At 64.9% G+C, this 17151-nt stretch overlaps 1 protein-coding gene across 1 annotated transcript in view; it reads left to right on the top strand.

Annotated features, from left to right (window-relative positions):
* Positions 1-221: 221 nt before the first annotated feature.
* The window catches only part of ARAP1 (ArfGAP with RhoGAP domain, ankyrin repeat and PH domain 1), a 39689-nt gene continuing 22759 nt past the window's right edge, over positions 222-17151 (top strand). Inside the window, 15 exon segments of the mRNA XM_068170378.1 lie at positions 222-304; positions 2314-2384; positions 4675-4778; positions 7116-7235; positions 7524-7593; positions 10107-10157; positions 10159-10228; positions 10372-10450; positions 10452-10533; positions 10536-10574; positions 10909-11012; positions 12205-12280; positions 12283-12409; positions 13069-13154; positions 15668-15850. Coding sequence (XP_068026479.1) covers positions 2373-2384; positions 4675-4778; positions 7116-7235; positions 7524-7593; positions 10107-10157; positions 10159-10228; positions 10372-10450; positions 10452-10533; positions 10536-10574; positions 10909-11012; positions 12205-12280; positions 12283-12409; positions 13069-13154; positions 15668-15850 — 1203 coding nt within the window. The 5' untranslated portion in view covers positions 222-304; positions 2314-2372.

The raw sequence follows: 17151 nt of genomic DNA, 5'->3' as shown, positions 1-17151 counted from the left end.
GGAACCTGAGCCAGCCAGGGCCACCAGGAGCCACTTTTGGGGCAGTCAGACCAGAGCAAGGCTGCTGGCAACTGCTTTGGCCTCTGGGATCTGGGGGGGAGGAGGGTCTTGGACCTCCTCTGAGGGTCTTCTGCTGCTGGCTGGGGGTGGCTCGGGGGAGGTCTGAAGAGGACTTCTTTCTCCTCCAGCATCTCAACCAAAGAAGAGGTCCCCAGCCCTGCCAGGGGAGCCAGTGTCCCCCTGGCCCCCCCAGCCCTGCTGCCCCGTGCCAAGCTGCCCTCCCAGCCCTTCCTGCCCGAGTTTGGTGAGTACCAGGGGGGGCCCAGGGCTGCTCCTCTGCCCTTGGCACCTCTGCTGCAGCCCCTGGGGCTGGCCTGGCAACTTCTCTTCTCCAGCTCTGTCTGGGCTGGAGACCTTCAGGGGGCTCAGGGTCTGGGCTGGAGACCTTCAGGGGCTTCAGGGTCTGGGCTGGAGAGGTTCAGGCTCTGGGCTGGAGGCCTTCAGGGGGCTCAGGGTCTGGGCTGGAGAGGTTCAGGGGGTTCAGGGTCTAGGCTGGAGACCTTCAGGGGCTTCAGGGTCTGGGCTGGAGGCCTTCAGGGCGTTCAGGGTCTGGGCTGGAGACCTTCAGGGGCTTCAGGCTCTGGGCTGGAGACCCTCAAGGGGTTCAGGCTCTGAGCTGGAGACCTTCAGGGGGTCCAGGGTTTGGGCTGGAGACCTTCAGGGGGGTTCAGGCTCTGAGCTGGAGACCTTCAGGGGGTCCAGGGTTTGGGCTGGAGACCTTCAGGGGGTTCAGGCTCTGGGCTGGAGGCCTTCAGAGGGGGTTCAGGCTCTGGGCTGGAGGCCTTCAGAGGGGGTTCAGGGTCTGGGCTGGAGAGGTTCAGGGGGCTCAGGCTCTGGGCTGGAGACCTTCAGGGGGTTCAGGCTCTGAGCTGGAGACCTTCAGGGGGTCCAGGCTCTGGGCTGGAGGCCTTCAGGGGCTTCAGGCTCTGGGCTGGAGACCCTCAAGGGGTTCAGGCTCTGAGCTGGAGACCTTCAGGGGGTCCAGGGTTTGGGCTGGAGACCTTCAGGGGGTTCAGGCTCTGGGCTGGAGGCCTTCAGAGGGGGTTCAGGCTCTGGGCTGGAGACCTTCAGGGGGTTCAGGCTCTGGGTTGGAGGCCTTCAGGGGCTTCAGGCTCTGGGCTGGAGGCCTTCAGAGGGGGTTCAGGGTCTGGGCTGGAGACCTTCAGGGGGTTCAGGGTCTGGGCTGGAGAGGTTCAGGGGGCTCAGGCTCTGGGCTGGAGGCGTTCAGGGGGCTCAGGCTCTGGGCTGGAGACCTTCAGGGGCTTCAGGCTCTGGGCTGGAGACCTTCAGGGGGCTTAGGGTCTGGGCTGGAGAGGTTCAGGGGCTTCAGACTCTGGGCTGAAGACCTTCAGGGGCTTCAGGCTCTGGGCTGGAGGCCTTCAGGTCTCGAGTAGCTGAGAAGAAACAGAGGGGGAGGGAAGGCCAAAGAAGCTGTGGGAAAAGCTCCAAGGTGCTGAGCCCACCCCTGAGCAGCAGGAGGTCCTGGCTGGGGGCACAGTACCAGGGGTGGTGGCACACCAGCCCCTTCCTAGCGCTGCCAGGAGGGTGATGATGGTGCTGGCAGGGCAGGTGGCACAGGCAGGGCTTTGCCCTCCTCTGCTCTTTACCATGGGCAGAGCAAGGGCAGGAAGCCACCAGGGGGAGGGATGGCCCCAGGCAGGTGGGGACAGGCAAGGGGGTGGCAGGGGTTGGTGGGACCCTTCATGACACCTGATTCTCATCATCTCCACCACCACCACCATCATCATCTCCACCACCACCATCATCTCCACCTCCATCATCATCATCTCTACCACCACCACCACCATCATCTCCACCACCTCCATCATCATCATCTCCATCATAATCATCATCTCCATCATCACCATAATCTCCATCATCATCATCACCACCACCTCCATCATCATCTCCACCTCCATCATCATCTCCACCACCATCTCCATCACCATCATCTCCACCTCCATCATCATCTCCATCTCCACCTCCATCATCATCTCCACCTCCATCATCATCTCCACCTCCATCATCATCTCCACCACCATCATCATCTCCACCTCCATCATCATCTCCTCCACCTCCATCATCTCCTCCATCTCCATCATCATCATCTCCACCTCCACCTCCATCATCATCTCCACCTCCATCATCTCCTCCACCTCCATCATCTTCTCTACCATCATCACCGTCATCTCCACCTCCATCACCATCATCATCACCACCCCCATCCTCCTCCTCTTCCTCCTGCTCTTGCAGATGACTCTGACTACGAGGACTCAGCCTTGGTGGAGGACATAGGAGGCCCCCCAGGGGAGATGGGTGACAAGGTTGGTCCCACCATGGGTGGTGCTGGTGGGGGGCAGGAGACCCTGAGATGCCCAAGAGGTGCTGGGCACTGAGTTGCTTTGGAGCTGCCAGGCTGGAGGAGCTTGGCAGGGCACCGTGGAGGGCCCCTGGCACCCCCAGGAGTGGTGGCCATGAGGGGTTTGGGTTGGAGCCAGAGGAACCTTGGTGCTGTTCCTGGACCTGATGGCCTCAGGGGAGTCTGAGTGGCCACCCCTAGGGTCCCTGGGGAGCAGCAGCTCTGCAGCTGCTTCTCTGCTGGGTGCCAGGGATGGGGTGCAGGCTGCTGGGCATCTGCAGCCTCCCAGCCAGGCCTGCAGCTGGGCTTGGCCTCAGCCCTGGCCTCCCAGGGGGGAATTTGGGGTGGCTCTGGGTGGGTTGGAGAAGTTGCAGCAGCTCAGGAAGTCCTTGGGGTCCTCCTCCACTCCCCTCCATGTGGGGAGAGATTGGTGAGGAGAGGTTCTTCTGGTGGGGTTGGGAGTCACCAGAGCTGTGGAGGTGGGAAGAGACCTCTGGGGTCATCAAGGCCCAGCACCCTGTTGGGCTTCCTCTAAGCCCAGCCCAAGCACCTCGTGTCCTGTGGGCTGGAGAGGTGGGGAGAGGACCTGTGGGCAAACACAAGGGGCTGAGGAGAGATGGTCCTGGGAGAACTGCCCTGCCCTGGCCACTCTTCACCCCCAGCCTGCTGTCCACACCAGCCCCACCCCAGCTCCTGGCCAGAGATGGGAAAGGGAGATGGGGGTGGGAGGTCAGGCAGGTGAGATGGAGGGTGGGCTGGAAGGGAGGTGGGAAGGAGGATCCAGAGCCCAGGGATGAAGTTGGGCTGGAAGGGAGGTGGGAAGAAGGATCCAGAACCCAAGGTGAAGTTGGGTTGGAAGGGAGGTGGGAAGGAGAATCCAGAACCCAGGGATGAAGTTGGGATGGAAGGGAGATGGGTGAGGAAGTCCAGAACCCAGGATGAAGGTTGGGTTCCAAGGGAGATGGGAAGGAGGATCTGGAGCCCAAGGTGAAGTTGGGATGGAAGGGAGGTGGGGAGGAGGATCCAGAACCCGGGGATGAAGTTGGGATGGAAGGGAGATGGGTGAGGAAGTCCAGAACCCAGGATGAAGGTTGGGATGGAAGGGAGAAGGGAAGGAGGATCCAGAACCCAGGGATGAAGTTGGGTTGGACAAGAGATGGGTGAGGAAGTCCAGAACCCAGGTTGAAGGTTGGGATGGAAGGGAGATGGGAAGGAGGATCCGGAGCCCAAGGTGAAGTTGGGATGGAAGGGAGATGGGAAGGAGGATCCAGAGCCCAGGGATGAAGTTGGGTTGGAAGGGAGGTGGGAAGGAGGATCCAGAACCCAGGCTGAAGTTTGAGGTTGGAGCTCATGGGAAGGAGGATCCAGAACCAAAGATAAAGGTTGGGTTGTAAGGGAGAAGGGAAGGAGGATCCAGAACCCAGGCTGAAGGTTGGGGTGGGAGGGAGGAGGCTGAGGAGCTCCAGCAGCCAGTCTGAAGGTTGGGGTGGAAGGGAGGAGGCTGAGGAGCTCCAGCAGCCAGGCTGAAGGTTGGGGTGGGAGGGAGGAGGCTGAGGAGCTCCAGCAGCCAGGGTGAAGGCTGGGGTGGAAGGGAGGAGGCTGAGGAGCTCCAGCAGCCAGGCTGAAGGCTGGGGTGGGAGGGAGGAGGCTGAGGAGCTCCAGCAGCCAGGCTGAAGGTTGGGGTGGGAGGGAGGAGGCTGAGGAGCTCCAGCAGCCAGGCTGAAGGTTGGGGTGGGAGGGAGGAGGCTGAGGAGCTCCAGCAGCCAGGGTGAAGGTTGGGGTGGGAGGGAGGAGGCTGAGGAGCTCCAGCAGCCAGGCTGAAGGTTGGGGTGGGAGGGAGGAGGCTGAGGAGCTCCAGCAGCCAGGCTGAAGGTTGGGGTGGAAGGGAGGAGGCTGAGGAGCTCCAGCAGCCAGGGTGAAGGTTGGGGTGGAGCTCAGAGGGGTGCTGGGAGCCCTCCTTGGCCACCCTGAGAGGCCTCAACTCACCTTGGGGGCCAGGAGCTGGGAGGATTTGTTTACCACCCACTTGGGCAGGGAGCCTGAGGAGAGAGAAGGAGCTCAGGGGAAGCAGCCCCAGGTGGCTCCTCTTGCCCTGCCTCCAGGGCTGGCTCCAGAGCTGGCTCCAGTGCTGCCAGGCTGGCTCCTGGGCTGCCAGGCTGGCTCCAACCACGTCCTGGGCTGCTCCTGGTTGCCCTCCTGCCCCACTGCTGCCCACCCCAGGGCCAGCAGCTGATGGTCTCTGCCTGTGCCCCCAGGAGGCTGCTGTGCCCCAGCTGGGGAGGCCTTGGTACCAGGCCGGCAGCAGCCTCTGCAGCGAGGATGAGCTCAGCGAGGACCCCCCCGAGGCACCCCCTGGCAGGTAGGGGCTTGGGGGTCCCCTGCCTGGGCTTGGGGGGGGGGACAGCTTGGGGATGGGTGTGCAGGGGTGGGGTGGAGACATGGAAGGGTTGGGTGGGAAGAGAGCTAGGAGGTGATGGAGGCCAAGCATGGCCCCAGCACCACCCCAGCACCACCCCCCCGTGGTCCTCAGCACCACAGCTCCAGGGCTTGCTGACTCCCCCACTGCCCTGGGCAGCCTGCCACAGGCCTGGGCACCCCTCAAGGGGCACCAATTGCTCCTCAGGGCCAAGCTCAACCTCCCCTGCCACAACCTGAGGCCATCTCCTCTTGGCCCAGCCCTCAGGAGCAGCCCTTGAGCCCCAGCTGGCTGCAAGCTGCTCTCAGGGAGCTGCAGAGAGCCACAAGGTCTCCCCTCAGCCTCCTCTGCTGCAGCCTCAACCCCCCCAGGGCCCTCAGCTGCTCCTCACAACTTCTCCAGAGCCTTCTCCTCCTTCCCCAGACCCCTCCCCAGCTTCCTTGCCCTGCTCTGGCCCTGCCCCAGCCCTCAAGCTCCTCCTGGCAGGGAGGGCCCAACCCTGCCCCCAGGCTTGCAGCTGTGGGCTCCCCAGTGCCCAGTCCAGGGGCACAATCCCTGCCCTGCTCCTGCTGCCCACACCATTGCTGCTCCAGCCCAGGCTGCTGCTGCCCTCCTTGCCCACCTGGGCACCCCCTGGCTCCTCTCCAGCCTCTGACACCAGCCCCCCCAGGGCCTTTCCCCCCCAGGCACTTCCCAGCCCCTCTGCCCCCATCCTGGAGCCTTCCTGGCCTTGCTGTGCCCCAGGGGCAGGTCCCAGCCCTTGCCCTTGGTGCCCTCATCCCATTGCCCTCCCCCATGGCTCCAGACCCCTCTGGAGCTCCCTCCTGCCCCTCCAGCAGCTCAGCTCCCACCCAGCTTGGTGCCACCTGGCACCCTGGGGGCAGCAGGGCTCCTCTAGCAGTTGGCACTGGGCACTGCCAGGGACTGCTGTGAGCCTTTGGGAAGTCCTCAGCCAGCCTCCTCCAGCTGAGGGCAGGGCTTGGGATGCCCTCTGCTCGTGCCCCTCATGCTTGGTACCCACCTCCAGTACCCCACACCGCTGTGGGCACCCCAGCACATCTCTGCCCTTGGGCTGCCAGCCCTGGGGGGGGATGCTGCCAGCCTTTTGAGGGGGGGTGTCTGCCAGCTTTGGGGGGATGCTGCCAGCCTTTTTGGGGGGGGGGGGTCTGCCAGCTTTGGGGGGGATGCTGCCAGCCCTGGGGGGGGGGGGCGAAATGCTGCCAGCCCTGGTGGGAAGGGATGCTGCCAGCCCTTGGGGGGGGTCTGCCAGCTTTGGGGGGATGCTGCCAGCCCTGGGGGGGGGTATGCCAGCTTTGGGGGGGTGCTGCCAGCCCTGGAGGGAGGGGTCTGCCAGCTTGGGGGGGGGGGGATGCTGCCAGCCTTTTGGTGGGGGGGGGTGGTCTGCCAGCCCTGGGGGGGGGGGATGCTGCCAGCCTTTTGGGGGGTGGTCTGTCAGCTTTGGGGGGGGGATGCTCCCAGCCCTGGGGGGGGGTCTGCCAGCTTTGGGGGGATGCTGCCAGGCTTGGAGGGGGAATCTGCCAGCCCTGGTGGGAGGGGTCTGCCAGTTTTGGGGGGGTATGCTGCCAGCCCTGGAGGGGGAGGTCTGTCAGCTTTGGGGGGGGATGCTGCCAGCCCTGGGGGGGGGTCTGCCAGCTTTGGGGGGATGCTGCCAGCCCTGGGGGGGGGGGTCTGCCAGCTTTGGGGGGATGCTGCCAGCCCTAGGGGGGGGTCTGCTGCCAGCCTTTTGGGGGGGTCTGCTGCCAGGCCTGGGAGGGGGGATGCTGCCAGCCTTTTGGGGGGGGGGGGTCTGCCAGCTTTGGGGGGATGCTGCCAGCTTTGGGGGGATCTGCCAGCTTTGGGGGGGGGATGCTGCCAGCCCTAGGGGGGGATGCTGCCAGCCTTTTGGGGGGGGAATCTGCCAGCCCTGGAGGGGGGAGGTCTGTCAGCTTTGGGGGGGGATGCTGCCAACCCTGGAGTGGGGGGGGTCTGCTCCTCCCCAGCTTCCCAAGGTTGGGATCCAGGACTCTGCTAGCAGCTGGATGCCACCCTGGATGCCCCCCCACGCCCCCCCCCCCCCCCCCCCCCCCCCCCGCCCCATCGAGGGGGCTGGCACCAGCGTCACCAATTTGCCCTGGGGGAAGGGCATGGGGAGGCTGCCGATGTTCGGGGAGGGGGGAGGGGTTGGTGTGGCCTTGGTTGTCCCCTCCCAGGCAGCCACCAAGCTTTTAACCCTTTCCCCTCCCCCCCCCCTCTCCCCTTCCTTTGCTTGCTGGCCCTCAGCAGCTGCAGTGCCAGCCGGGGCTGCCCCCAGCCCCCCATGGGGAGCAGCCTGCAGGGGCACAGCCAGGAGGAGACCAGCACCATCCGGGCAGGCTGGCTGGACAAGAACCCCCCCCAGGGGTGAGTGGCACCAGGGGGGTTGGGGGGATAGGGAGCTCCCTGCCCCGGGGCAGGATGGGACCCTCCCCCCGCCCCAACCCCTGCCCCCAGGCCTTTTCCCCACCTCTGAGTCCTGCCTGGCAACCCTGGAGCAGGGCTGCTGCCCTCCAGCTGGCACCTGGGGGGCACCTGCAGCACCCTTGGGGCACTGACAGAACCCAGGGCTCACTGCCAGCACCCATAGGTGCCTGGGGGACACAGCTGGGCCACATCCTGCCCTCCAGCTGCTCCCTTTTGGTCCTGTGCCAGGTCCTACATCTACCAGAGGCGCTGGGTGGAGCTGGACCATGACCACCTGAGATACTTCCACAGTGATAAGGTGGGGAGGGGGACAAGGGGCTAGGGGGGGGAGGACAGAAGGGGCTGGAGGGAGGACAGAAGGGGCTGGAGGGGGTCAAGGAGCTGGGGGGGACAGAAGGGGCTGGAAGGGGACAAGGAGTTGGAGGGGGTCAAGGGGCTGGGGGGAGAGGACAGAAGGGGCTGGAGGGGGACAAGGAGCTGGGGTGGAGGACAGAAGGGGCTGGAGGGGGACAGAAGGGGCTGGGGGGGGGGGACAGAAGGGGCTGGAGGGGGACAGAAGGGGCTGGGGGGGGGGACAGAAGGGGATGGAGGGAGACAAGGAGCTGGGGAGGGAGGACAGAAGGGGCTGGAGGGAGACAAGGAGCTGGGGGGGACAGAAGGGGCTGGAGGGGGACAAGGAGCTGGGGGGGGGAGGATAGAAGGGGCTGGAGGGGGACAGAAGGGGCTGGGGGGGGACAGAAGGGGATGGAGGGAGACAAGGAGCTGGGGAGGAGGACAGAAGGGGCTGGAGGGAGACAAGGGGCTGGGGGGGACAAGGAGCTGGGGGGGACAGAAGGGGCTGGAGGGAGACAAGGAGCTGGGGGGGACAGAAGGGGCTGGAGGGGGACAAGGAGCTGGGGGGGGAGGACAGAAGGGGCTGGAGGGGGACAAGGAGCTGGGGGGGAGGACAGAAGGGGCTGGAGGGAGACAAGGGGCTGGGGGGGACAGAAGGGGCTGGAGGGGGACAAGGAGCTGGGGGGGGAGGACAGAAGGGGCTGGAGGGGGACAGAAGGGGCTGGAGGGGGACAAGGATTTGGGGGCTGACAGGAGGGGCTGGAAGGAGACAAGTAGCTGGGGGGGACATAAGGGGCTGGGGGGGACAGAAGGGGCTGGAGGGGGACAAGGATTTGGGGGGTGACAGGAGGGGCTGGAAGGAGACAAGTAGCTGGGGGGGACATAAGGGGCTGGAGGGAGACAGAAGGGGCTGGGGGGGACAGAAGGGGATGGAGGGAGACAAGGAGCTGGGGGGGGAGGACAGAAGGGGCTGGGGGGGACAAAAGGGGCTGGAGGGAGACAAGGATCTGGGGGGGAGGACAGAAGGGGCTGGGGGGGACAGAAGGGGCTGGAGGGAGACAAGGATCTGGGGGGGAGGACAGAAGGGGCTGGGGGGGACAGAAGGGGCTGGAGGGAGACAAGGATCTGGGGGGGAGGACAGAAGGGGCTGGGAGGGACAGAAGGGGCTGGAGGGAGACAAGGATCTGGGGGGGAGGACAGAAGGGGCTGGGGGAGACAGAAGGGGCTGGAGGGGGACAAGGATTTGGGGGGTGACAGGAGGGGCTGGAAGGAGACAAGTAGCTGGGGGGGACATAAGGGGCTGGAGGGAGACAGAAGGGGCTGGGGAGGGACAAGGAGCTGGGGGGGACAGAAGGGGCTGGAGGGGGACAGAAGGGGCTGGGGAGGGACAAGGAGCTGGGGGGGACAGAAGGGGCTGGAGGGGGACAAGGAGCTGGGGGGGGAGGACAGAAGGGGCTGGAGGGGGTCAGAAGGGGCTGGGGGGGGACAAAGAGCTGGGGGGGGAGGACAGAAGGGGCTGGAGGGAGACAAGGAGCTGGGGGGGACAGAAGGGGCTGGGGGGGGCAAGTGTCTTGGGGTGTACACAAGAAGCTGGGTGAGGAGGTGGTGGAGAAGCTGCTCCAGAGTGACCTCATCCCTTGGCCACCATGGCCATGACCAAGGCCACACCAAGGGGCAGTACCTCCAGAAGCAGCCAGGGATGGGTGCTGGGGGTGGGATGTGGGCTGCTGGGTGCCAAGGTAGTGCCCAGGCCATCCCCTCAGGGGGGTGGTGGTCATGGCCACTGTCCCACACCACATCCTGAGCTCCAAACTGGGCAGGCTGGGGGGAAGGGATCCATCCAGAGGGACCTGGAGAGGCTGGAGGGAAGGGATCCATCCAGAGGGACCTGGAGAGGCTGGAGGGAAGGGATCCATCCAGAGGGACCTGGAGAGGCTGCAGGGAAGGAATCCATCCAGTTCTGGAGCCTCTGTGCCAGGAAGGCTCTGGAGGTGCTGGAAGGTGTCCAGAGCAGGGCCACGAGGAGGAGCAGAGGGCTGGAGCTGCTCTGTTATGAGGACAGACTGAGAGAGTTGGGGCTGTGCAGTCTGGAGAGGAGAAGGCTCCCAGGAGACCTTCTTGTGGCCTTCCAGGATCTGCAGGGGGCTCCAGGAAAGCTGGGGAGGGACTTTTGAGGGTGTCAGGGAGGGATAGGACTGGGGGGGGGATGGAGCAGAACTAGAAGTGGGGAGACTCAGATTGGATGTGAGGAAGAAGCTCTTCCCCGTGAGGGTGGTGAGAGCCCGGCACAGGCTGCCCAGGGAGGTGGTGGAAGCCTCATCCCTGGAGGTGCTCCAGGCCAGGCTGGAGGTGGCTGCGAGCAACCTGCTGTGGTGTGAGGCAGGGGGAGTTGGCACTGGCTGAACCTTGGGGTTCCCTTCCAAGCCTTTGTGACTCTCTGCTGGTGTCTCTCCTGCCCCCCACCCCCGTGCCCCCCAGGATGCCTACTCCAAGAGGCTGATCCCTGTGCCCTCCATCTGCCGCGTGGCCTCCGCCGGGGGACCAGAAGTTTGAGGTCATCACTACCAGGCGCAGCTTCGTCTTCAGGGCAGACAGCGATGGTGAGGCCTGGGGGGGGGGCCTTAGCTCCTCCTCGAGGGATGAACCTTGGAGACATCTCCCCCCCCACCCCACCCCCCAACCCTGCCCTGGGCTGCTCCTGACCCTTCTCCCCCCTCCCTGCCTCCTTCCACCCCTCCCTCAGCCGAGCGCAAGGAGTGGGTCAGGGCCCTGCAGCAGGCGGTGGAGGAGAGGAGAAGCAAAGCCCTGGAGAGGACAGCCCCCAGCTGGGGGTGATGCCAGCCAGCTGGTTGGCAAGAGTGGGCTCCTGGAGCTGAGGGGCTTCAAGCACAAACTCTTCGTGGTTGGGTGGCAGGGGACAGAGTCTTCCTCTACAAGAACGCAGAGGTGGGTGGCTGGGGAGGGGGGAATGGAGAGGGTCTGGGTGGCCCCTCGGGGGGCAGGGGGGGGGCACTGCTTGGCATCTGCAGCTTAAGCACGAGGGGCACAGGGAACTGGGGCGCCCCAAGGCCTGCCACCCCTCACCCGGGCAGGTCTCAGGGCCGACAGAGTGGCGACCCCCAGGCTGCAGCCCCGCTCAGGGCCTGGGTGTCGGGACCTCGGGCAGGGAAGGGGCCTGGAGGCTCCAGAGGCACCAGGGGGCGCTGCGGGGACAGCACCAGCAGGGGCTCCTGCGGGCTGGGCACCACCTGGGCTCCTTCCTCACCCTCCCACCCCGCAGGACCACCGCCTGGGCATCGGCATCACCTACATCCAGATGAACGTCGGCAACGTCAGGGAGGTGGAGCGCCAGGGCTTCGACCTCACCACCCCCTACCGCACCTTCAGGGTGGGGCACAGCGCCCGTGCCAGGGGCTGCCAGCCCTGCTGGCCCTGCCCAGGCCCATGGTGTCAAACCCCAGCCCCCTGCTGGCCATCCCCAGCCCCGTCTTGCCCAGCCCCAGGCCCATCTTCTTCATCTTTATCTTCCTCTTCATCCTTTCCATCCTATTCTTCATCCTTTTCATCTTTATCACCTTCATCCACCATCTTCTTCATATTCTGCACCTTCAGCATCTCTTTCCCTTCCTTCCGTCCCTTCCCTCCCTTCCCTCCCTCCCTTCCCTCCTTCCCCTCTCCCCTCCCTACCTTCCCCTCTTCCCTCTCCCTACCTTCCTCCTCTCCCTCCCTACCTTCCCCTCTCCCTCCCTTCCCTTCCCCTTCCCTCCCTTCCCTTCCCTCCCTTCCCTCCCTCCCTTCCCTCCTTCCCCTCTCCCTCCCTACCTTCCCCTCTCCCTCCTACCTTCCCTTCCCTTCCCTTCCCTTCCCTTCCCTTCCCTATCCCTTCCCTTCCCTCCCTTCCCTTCCTTCCCTTCCCTTCCCTTCCCTTCCCTTCCCTTCCTTCCCTTCCCTTCCCTTCCCTTCCCTTCCCTTCCCTTCCCTTCCTTCCCTTCCCTTCCCTTCCCTTCCCTTCCCTTCCCTTGCCCTTCCCTTCCCTCCCTTCTCTCCCTCTCTTCCCTTCCTTCCCTTCCTTCCCTTCCCTCCCTACCTCCCCCTCTCCCTCCCTACCTTCCCCTCTCCCTCCCCTTCCCTTCCCTACCTTCCCCCTCTCCCCCCCTTCCCTTCCCTTTCCCTTCCCTTCCCTTCCCTCTTCCCTTCCCTTCCCTTCCCTTCCCTTACCCTTCCCTTCCCTTCCCTTCCCTTCCCTTCCCTTCCCTTCCCTTCCCTTCCCTTCCTTCCCTTCCCTTCCCTTCCCTTCCCTTCCCTTCCCTTCCTTCCCTTCCCTTCCCTTCCCTTCCCCTTCCCTTCCCTTCCCTTCCCTTCCTTCCCTTCCCTTCCCTCCCTTCCCTCCCTCCTCCCTCCCTCTCTCCCTTCCTTCCTCCTCTCTCTCCCTTCCTTCCTCCTCTCTCTCCCTTCCTTCCTCCTCTCTCTCCCTTCCTTCCCTTCCTCCCCTCCTTCCCTCCCTTCCCATCCCCTGTTCCCCTTATCTCCCTTCTCTCTCCTCCTCCCTCCTCACCTTCCTCTCCCTCCCTGCCCGCAGCTTCGTGGCCGACTCGGAGCAGGAGCGGGAGGAGTGGGTGGGAGCCCTGCAGCAGTCCATTGCTGAAGCTCTCCTGCAGCTGTGAGGTGGCTCAGAGGGGTCTGGGAGCTGGAGGCCAATCGCAGCTGCGCCGACTGCGGCTCCCCCTGGCCTGACTGGGCCTCCATCAACCTCTGCGTCGTCATCTGCAGCAGATGTGCAGGTACCAGGGCTGGGGGCAAGGGCTGGGCACCTCCTGGCCCTGGGCAGCTCCCTCAGCCTCAGTGTGGTCACCTACAGCAGATGTGCTGGTGCCAGGCAAGGGAGCAAGGGCTGGGCACCTCCTGGCCCTGGGCAGCTCCCTCAGCCTCAGTGTGGTCACCTACAGCAGATGTGCAGGTACCAGGGCTGGGGGCAAGGGCTGGGCACCTCCTGGCCCTGGGCAGCTCCCTCAGCCTCAGTGTGGTCACCTGCAGCAGATGTGCAGGTACCAGGGCTGGGAGCAAGGGGCTGGGCACCTCCTGGCCCTGGGCAGCTCCCTCAGCCTCAGTGTGGTCACCTACAGCAGATGTGCAGGTACCAGGGCTGGGGGCAAGGGCTGGGCACCTCCTGGCCCTGGGCAGCTCCCTCAGCCTCAGTGTGGTCACCTACAGCAGATGTGCTGGTGCCAGGGCTGGGGGAAAGGGGCTGGGCACCTCCTGGCCCTGGGCAGCTCCCTCAGCCTCTGTGTGGTCACCTGCAAGATGCTGGTGGCACCTTGAGGGGTGGGGAGAAGGAGCTGGGCACCTGCTAGCCCTGGGTTGGGCTGTGAAGGTGTCTGGGGGGGGAAGCTTTGCCATCTGCAGACCAAAGCAGGTGCCTGATGCCTGCTGTCCATGCCAGGGGAGCACCGGGGGCTGGGCCCTGGCATCACCAAGGTGCGGAGCCTGAAGCTGGACAGGAAGGTGTGGACAGAGGAGCTGCTGCAGGTATGGCTGAAGGCCAAGCCCCAGGGACCCCCTGCTGGCCCCTGGGGGCTCTGGGGTGGGGGCTGGCAGGGTGTGGGCAGTCTGATCCAAGCCCCCCACAGTGGCCCTATGGTGTGGTTTGGGTAGGGAGAGGACTTCCCCCCCCAGCACCCTCCCATCCCCAGCACCTGTGGCCAGCTGGCACCCACCTAGGCATGCTGGGGAGGGCAGAGGGGACCCTGAGCCAGTTTGCTGCTGGCACCCAGCTGGCAGCAGTGGGCACAGCCCTCAGGCTGTGCTGGCAGTGCCAGGGAGCCCTGGGCAGGAAGCAGCTGAAGGCCAAGCAGGGCAAGGGCAGGGTCCGGCCCCTGGGCAGGGACAACCTCCTGGGGCAGCACAGCCCAGGGGGGAGCTGCTGGGGAGCAGCTGCCAGGAGGAGGAGCTGGGGGGGCACAAGGAGGTGCCCAGCAGTCAGCAAAATGCCCTGGGGGGAGGCCAAAGGTGCCCTGGGGGGCATGGAGCAGAGTGTGGGCAGCAGCAGGGGCAGGGAGGTTCTGCTGCCCCTCTGCTCTGCCCTGGGGAGGCCACAGCTGCAGGGCTGGGGGGGAAGAGGCTGGGGCTGGCATCTGCTGAGGGGTGCCCAGGGGCAGGCCAAGGGGCATGTGGCACCAAGGGGCAGGCAGGAGGTGCCAGCAGGAGCAACTTGTTTGGGGTGAGGCTGCTGGAGAGGCCTGGAGCAGGCTGCCCAGAGAGGTTGTGGAGAGCTTCCCACCTCCCCCTGGTGCCATGGTGCCCCTGGGCAAGCTGCTGGGGGTGCCCTGCTGGCCTGGGTGGGCTCCAGGGGTCCCTCCCCACCACTCCTCACGCTGGGGTCTGTGCCAGGTGACCTCTGCCCCCCCCGCCGCCCTGCAGACAGACAGCGTCTGTGTGTCCCTGGCCGTGGAGGCTGCGGCTGGGGGGGCGGCGCGGAGCGGCTCAGCTCCACCAAACCGGTCTGACCACCGCGGCTGGAATGCAGCGCTGGGCTGGGGTGGGGAGGGGAGGGAGGGGGCTGGGGTTTGTTCCCGGCCCCGGACCTTGGCCGGCCCCAGCTTCTCCCAGCATTCCCGGCTGGATCCGACATTCCTGCTGCTGTCCCACCCTGCTCCCTCCGCCCCAGAACGCTTCCAGCTGCTGCCTTCCTCCCCTCCCGCCGCCGGGAGAGCCTCCTGCCCGCCCCCAAACCTGCTTGGGAACCACCCTAAAGCACCCCAAGAATCTTTGGGGTGGGCTGCCGGGGGGCTCTGTGGGCTCTGCTGAAGCTGTGCCTGCTGGCCGTGGGGCAGCAGGACCTGGAGGGGGTCCTGGGAGGCTCCATGGATCCCATCTGCAGCTGGAGGCTGCTCTCCAGATGTGATCTCTCCAGGGCTGGAGGAAGGGGAAGGAGAGGGGGCTGGGGATGGAAGCTGCCAGATGTTGGAGGTTGAAGCTCCTGTGGGAGTTGGGGCTGGGCAAGGAGCAGCTCTTCCTGCCTGCGAGGGGGGGCTGCTGCTCCAGCCTGGCCACCCAGGGGCCCTGCTCCTCCTTCACCCCTCCAGGCACCCCCTGGGTGGCACTGGGCCGTGTGGACGTCCCCAGCAGCACCTCACCCTCCATCCCCCCCCAGCACCTCAACCTCCATCCCCCCCAGCACCTCACCCTCCATCCTCCTCAGCTCCTCACCCTCCATCCTCCCCAGCTCCTCACCCTCCATCCTCCCCAGCTCCTCACCCTCCATCCTCCTCAGCTCCTCACCCTCCATCCTCCTCAGCTCTTCAACCTCCACCCCCCCCAGCTGCTCAACCTCCACCCCCCCCAGCTGCTCAACCTCCACCCCCCCCCAGCCCCTGAACCTCCATCCTCTGCAGCTCCTCCATCCCCACCCCAACAGAGACTTTCTAGGACCATGCCCACCGGGCCCCCAGTTATGCCAAACCGCTCTTCACCCTCCTGGCACCACCTCACCAACCTCAACCACTCTTCATCCTCCCAACCTCAACCACTCTTCACCCTCCTGACACCACCTCACCAACCCTTTACCCTCCCAAGCTCAGCCACCCTTCACCCTCCCAACCTCTACCACTCTTCATCCTCCCAACCTCTACCACTCTTCATCCTCCTGGCACCACTCTCCCAACCTCAACCACTCTTCATCCTCCCAACCTCTACCACTCTTCATCCTCCTGGCACCACCCTCCCAACCTCAGCCACCCTTCACCGTCCTGGCACCACCTCACCAACCTCAATCACTCTTCATCCTCCCAACCTCAAGCACTCTTCACCCTCCTGGCACCACCTCACCAACCTCAACCACCCTTCACCCTCCCAAGCTCAGCCACTCTTCACCCTCCCAAGCTCAGCCACCCTTCACCTCCCCAACCTCAACCACTCTTCACCCTCCTGGCACCACCTCCCCAACCTCAACCACTCTTCACCCTCCTGGCACCACCTCCCCAACCTCAACCACTCTTCACCCTCCTGGCACCACCTCCCCAACCTCCCCTTGTCTTCCACAGCTCTTCCACCATCTTGGCAACGCCGTGGCCAACCAGTTCTGGGCTGCCAACGTCCCTCCCAGCGAAGCCATCAGCCCCAGCAGCAGCAGCCAGGAGCGGAGACGTTTCCTCAGCGCCAAGTACCGGCAGGGCAAATACCGGCGGTACCACCCCCTCTTTGGCAACCAGGAGGAGCTCAACAGGGTCAGGGGTCTCCTCCACCATCATCATCCTCCTCTTGAGGGTCCCACCTGGGTGCTAAGTGGAGCTGAACTTGGCTCCTGAGGGTGTTCTGGGGTGGAGGTTGGATGGTGCTGGGTGGAGGTTGGATGGTGCTGGATGGAGGTTGGATGGAGGTTGGATTGGGTTGGATGGTGCTGGATGGGGTTGGATGAGGCTGGATGAAGTTGGATTGGATTGGTTGGATGGGTTTGCATGAGGCTGGATGGGATTGGGTTGGATGGTTCTGGATTGGGTTGGATGAGGCTGGATGGATTTGGATTGGATGGAGGGTTGGATGGGTTTGGATGAGGCTGGATGGGATTTGGTTGGATGAGGCTGGATGGGGTTGGGTTGGATTGGATGGAAGGTTGGATGGGGTTGGATGAGGCTGGATGGGGCTGGGTTGGATTGGATGGAGGGTTGGATGGGTTTGCATGAGGCTGGATGGAGTTGGATGAGGCTAGATGGGATTGGGTTGGATGGTGCTAGATGGGATTGGGTTGGATGGTGCTGGATGGGATTGGGTTGGGTGGAAGTTGGATGGTGCTGGATGAGGCTGGATGGTTCCCCCACCCCTTCCCATCCCCCTGCCTGTGTCACCCTAGCCCCCATTTCCCACCCCACATCCCCACTGTGCCCCTTCCCCCCCCGATGAAGCCTGAGGGTCTCCAGGAGCCTCCAACCCCGAAGGGCTGAGCCTCAGCTCTGGGCTGGACCACAACCAACTTCATTTCCAGGCTGGAGACCCCAGTCTGAGGTGGGGTGTGCCCCCCTCATCCCACCTGGAAGTGGTGTTGGGGTCCAGCACTGGCCTGAACTGGGGCTCCTGGAACCTCACCTGGAGCTGTGGCTCCTGGGGGTGGTTGGAAGAGACCTTTGGGATCATCACATCCAACCCCTTCCCAGCTTCCAGGAGCTCTGATCCCATGGGATGAAGCTCCTCAAGCTCCCCACAGTGCTGGGGGAGGGGGTTCACCCAGCACCCCTAACCCCTCACCCAGCTCACCCATTCCTGATCCCAGTGCTGGATTGGGATTTCCTCCTTTAGGATCATCCCATCCAACCCCTCCCCACCTTCCAGGACATCCAGGAGCTCTGATCCCATGGGATAAACCTCCCCAAAACGATCGGGTGGAGGCGGGGGGGAGGTCACCCAGCACCCCTACTCCTTCACCCATCCCACCCATCCGCGCTCCCAGTTCTCCAGCCCCCTCCGGCGGGGCTGCCGCGGGGGGCAGGCTGGGGGGGGCTGCTACGGGGGGCGGCCGGAACCCTGCCCCGGC

Source organism: Melanerpes formicivorus, unplaced genomic scaffold (assembly GCF_026170545.1).
Source record: "Melanerpes formicivorus ecotype bairdi unplaced genomic scaffold, bMelFor1.0.p_v2 SCAF_364, whole genome shotgun sequence".
Classification (NCBI taxonomy): Eukaryota; Metazoa; Chordata; class Aves; order Piciformes; family Picidae; genus Melanerpes; species Melanerpes formicivorus.
This window is presented reverse-complemented; position numbering and strand designations above follow the sequence as displayed.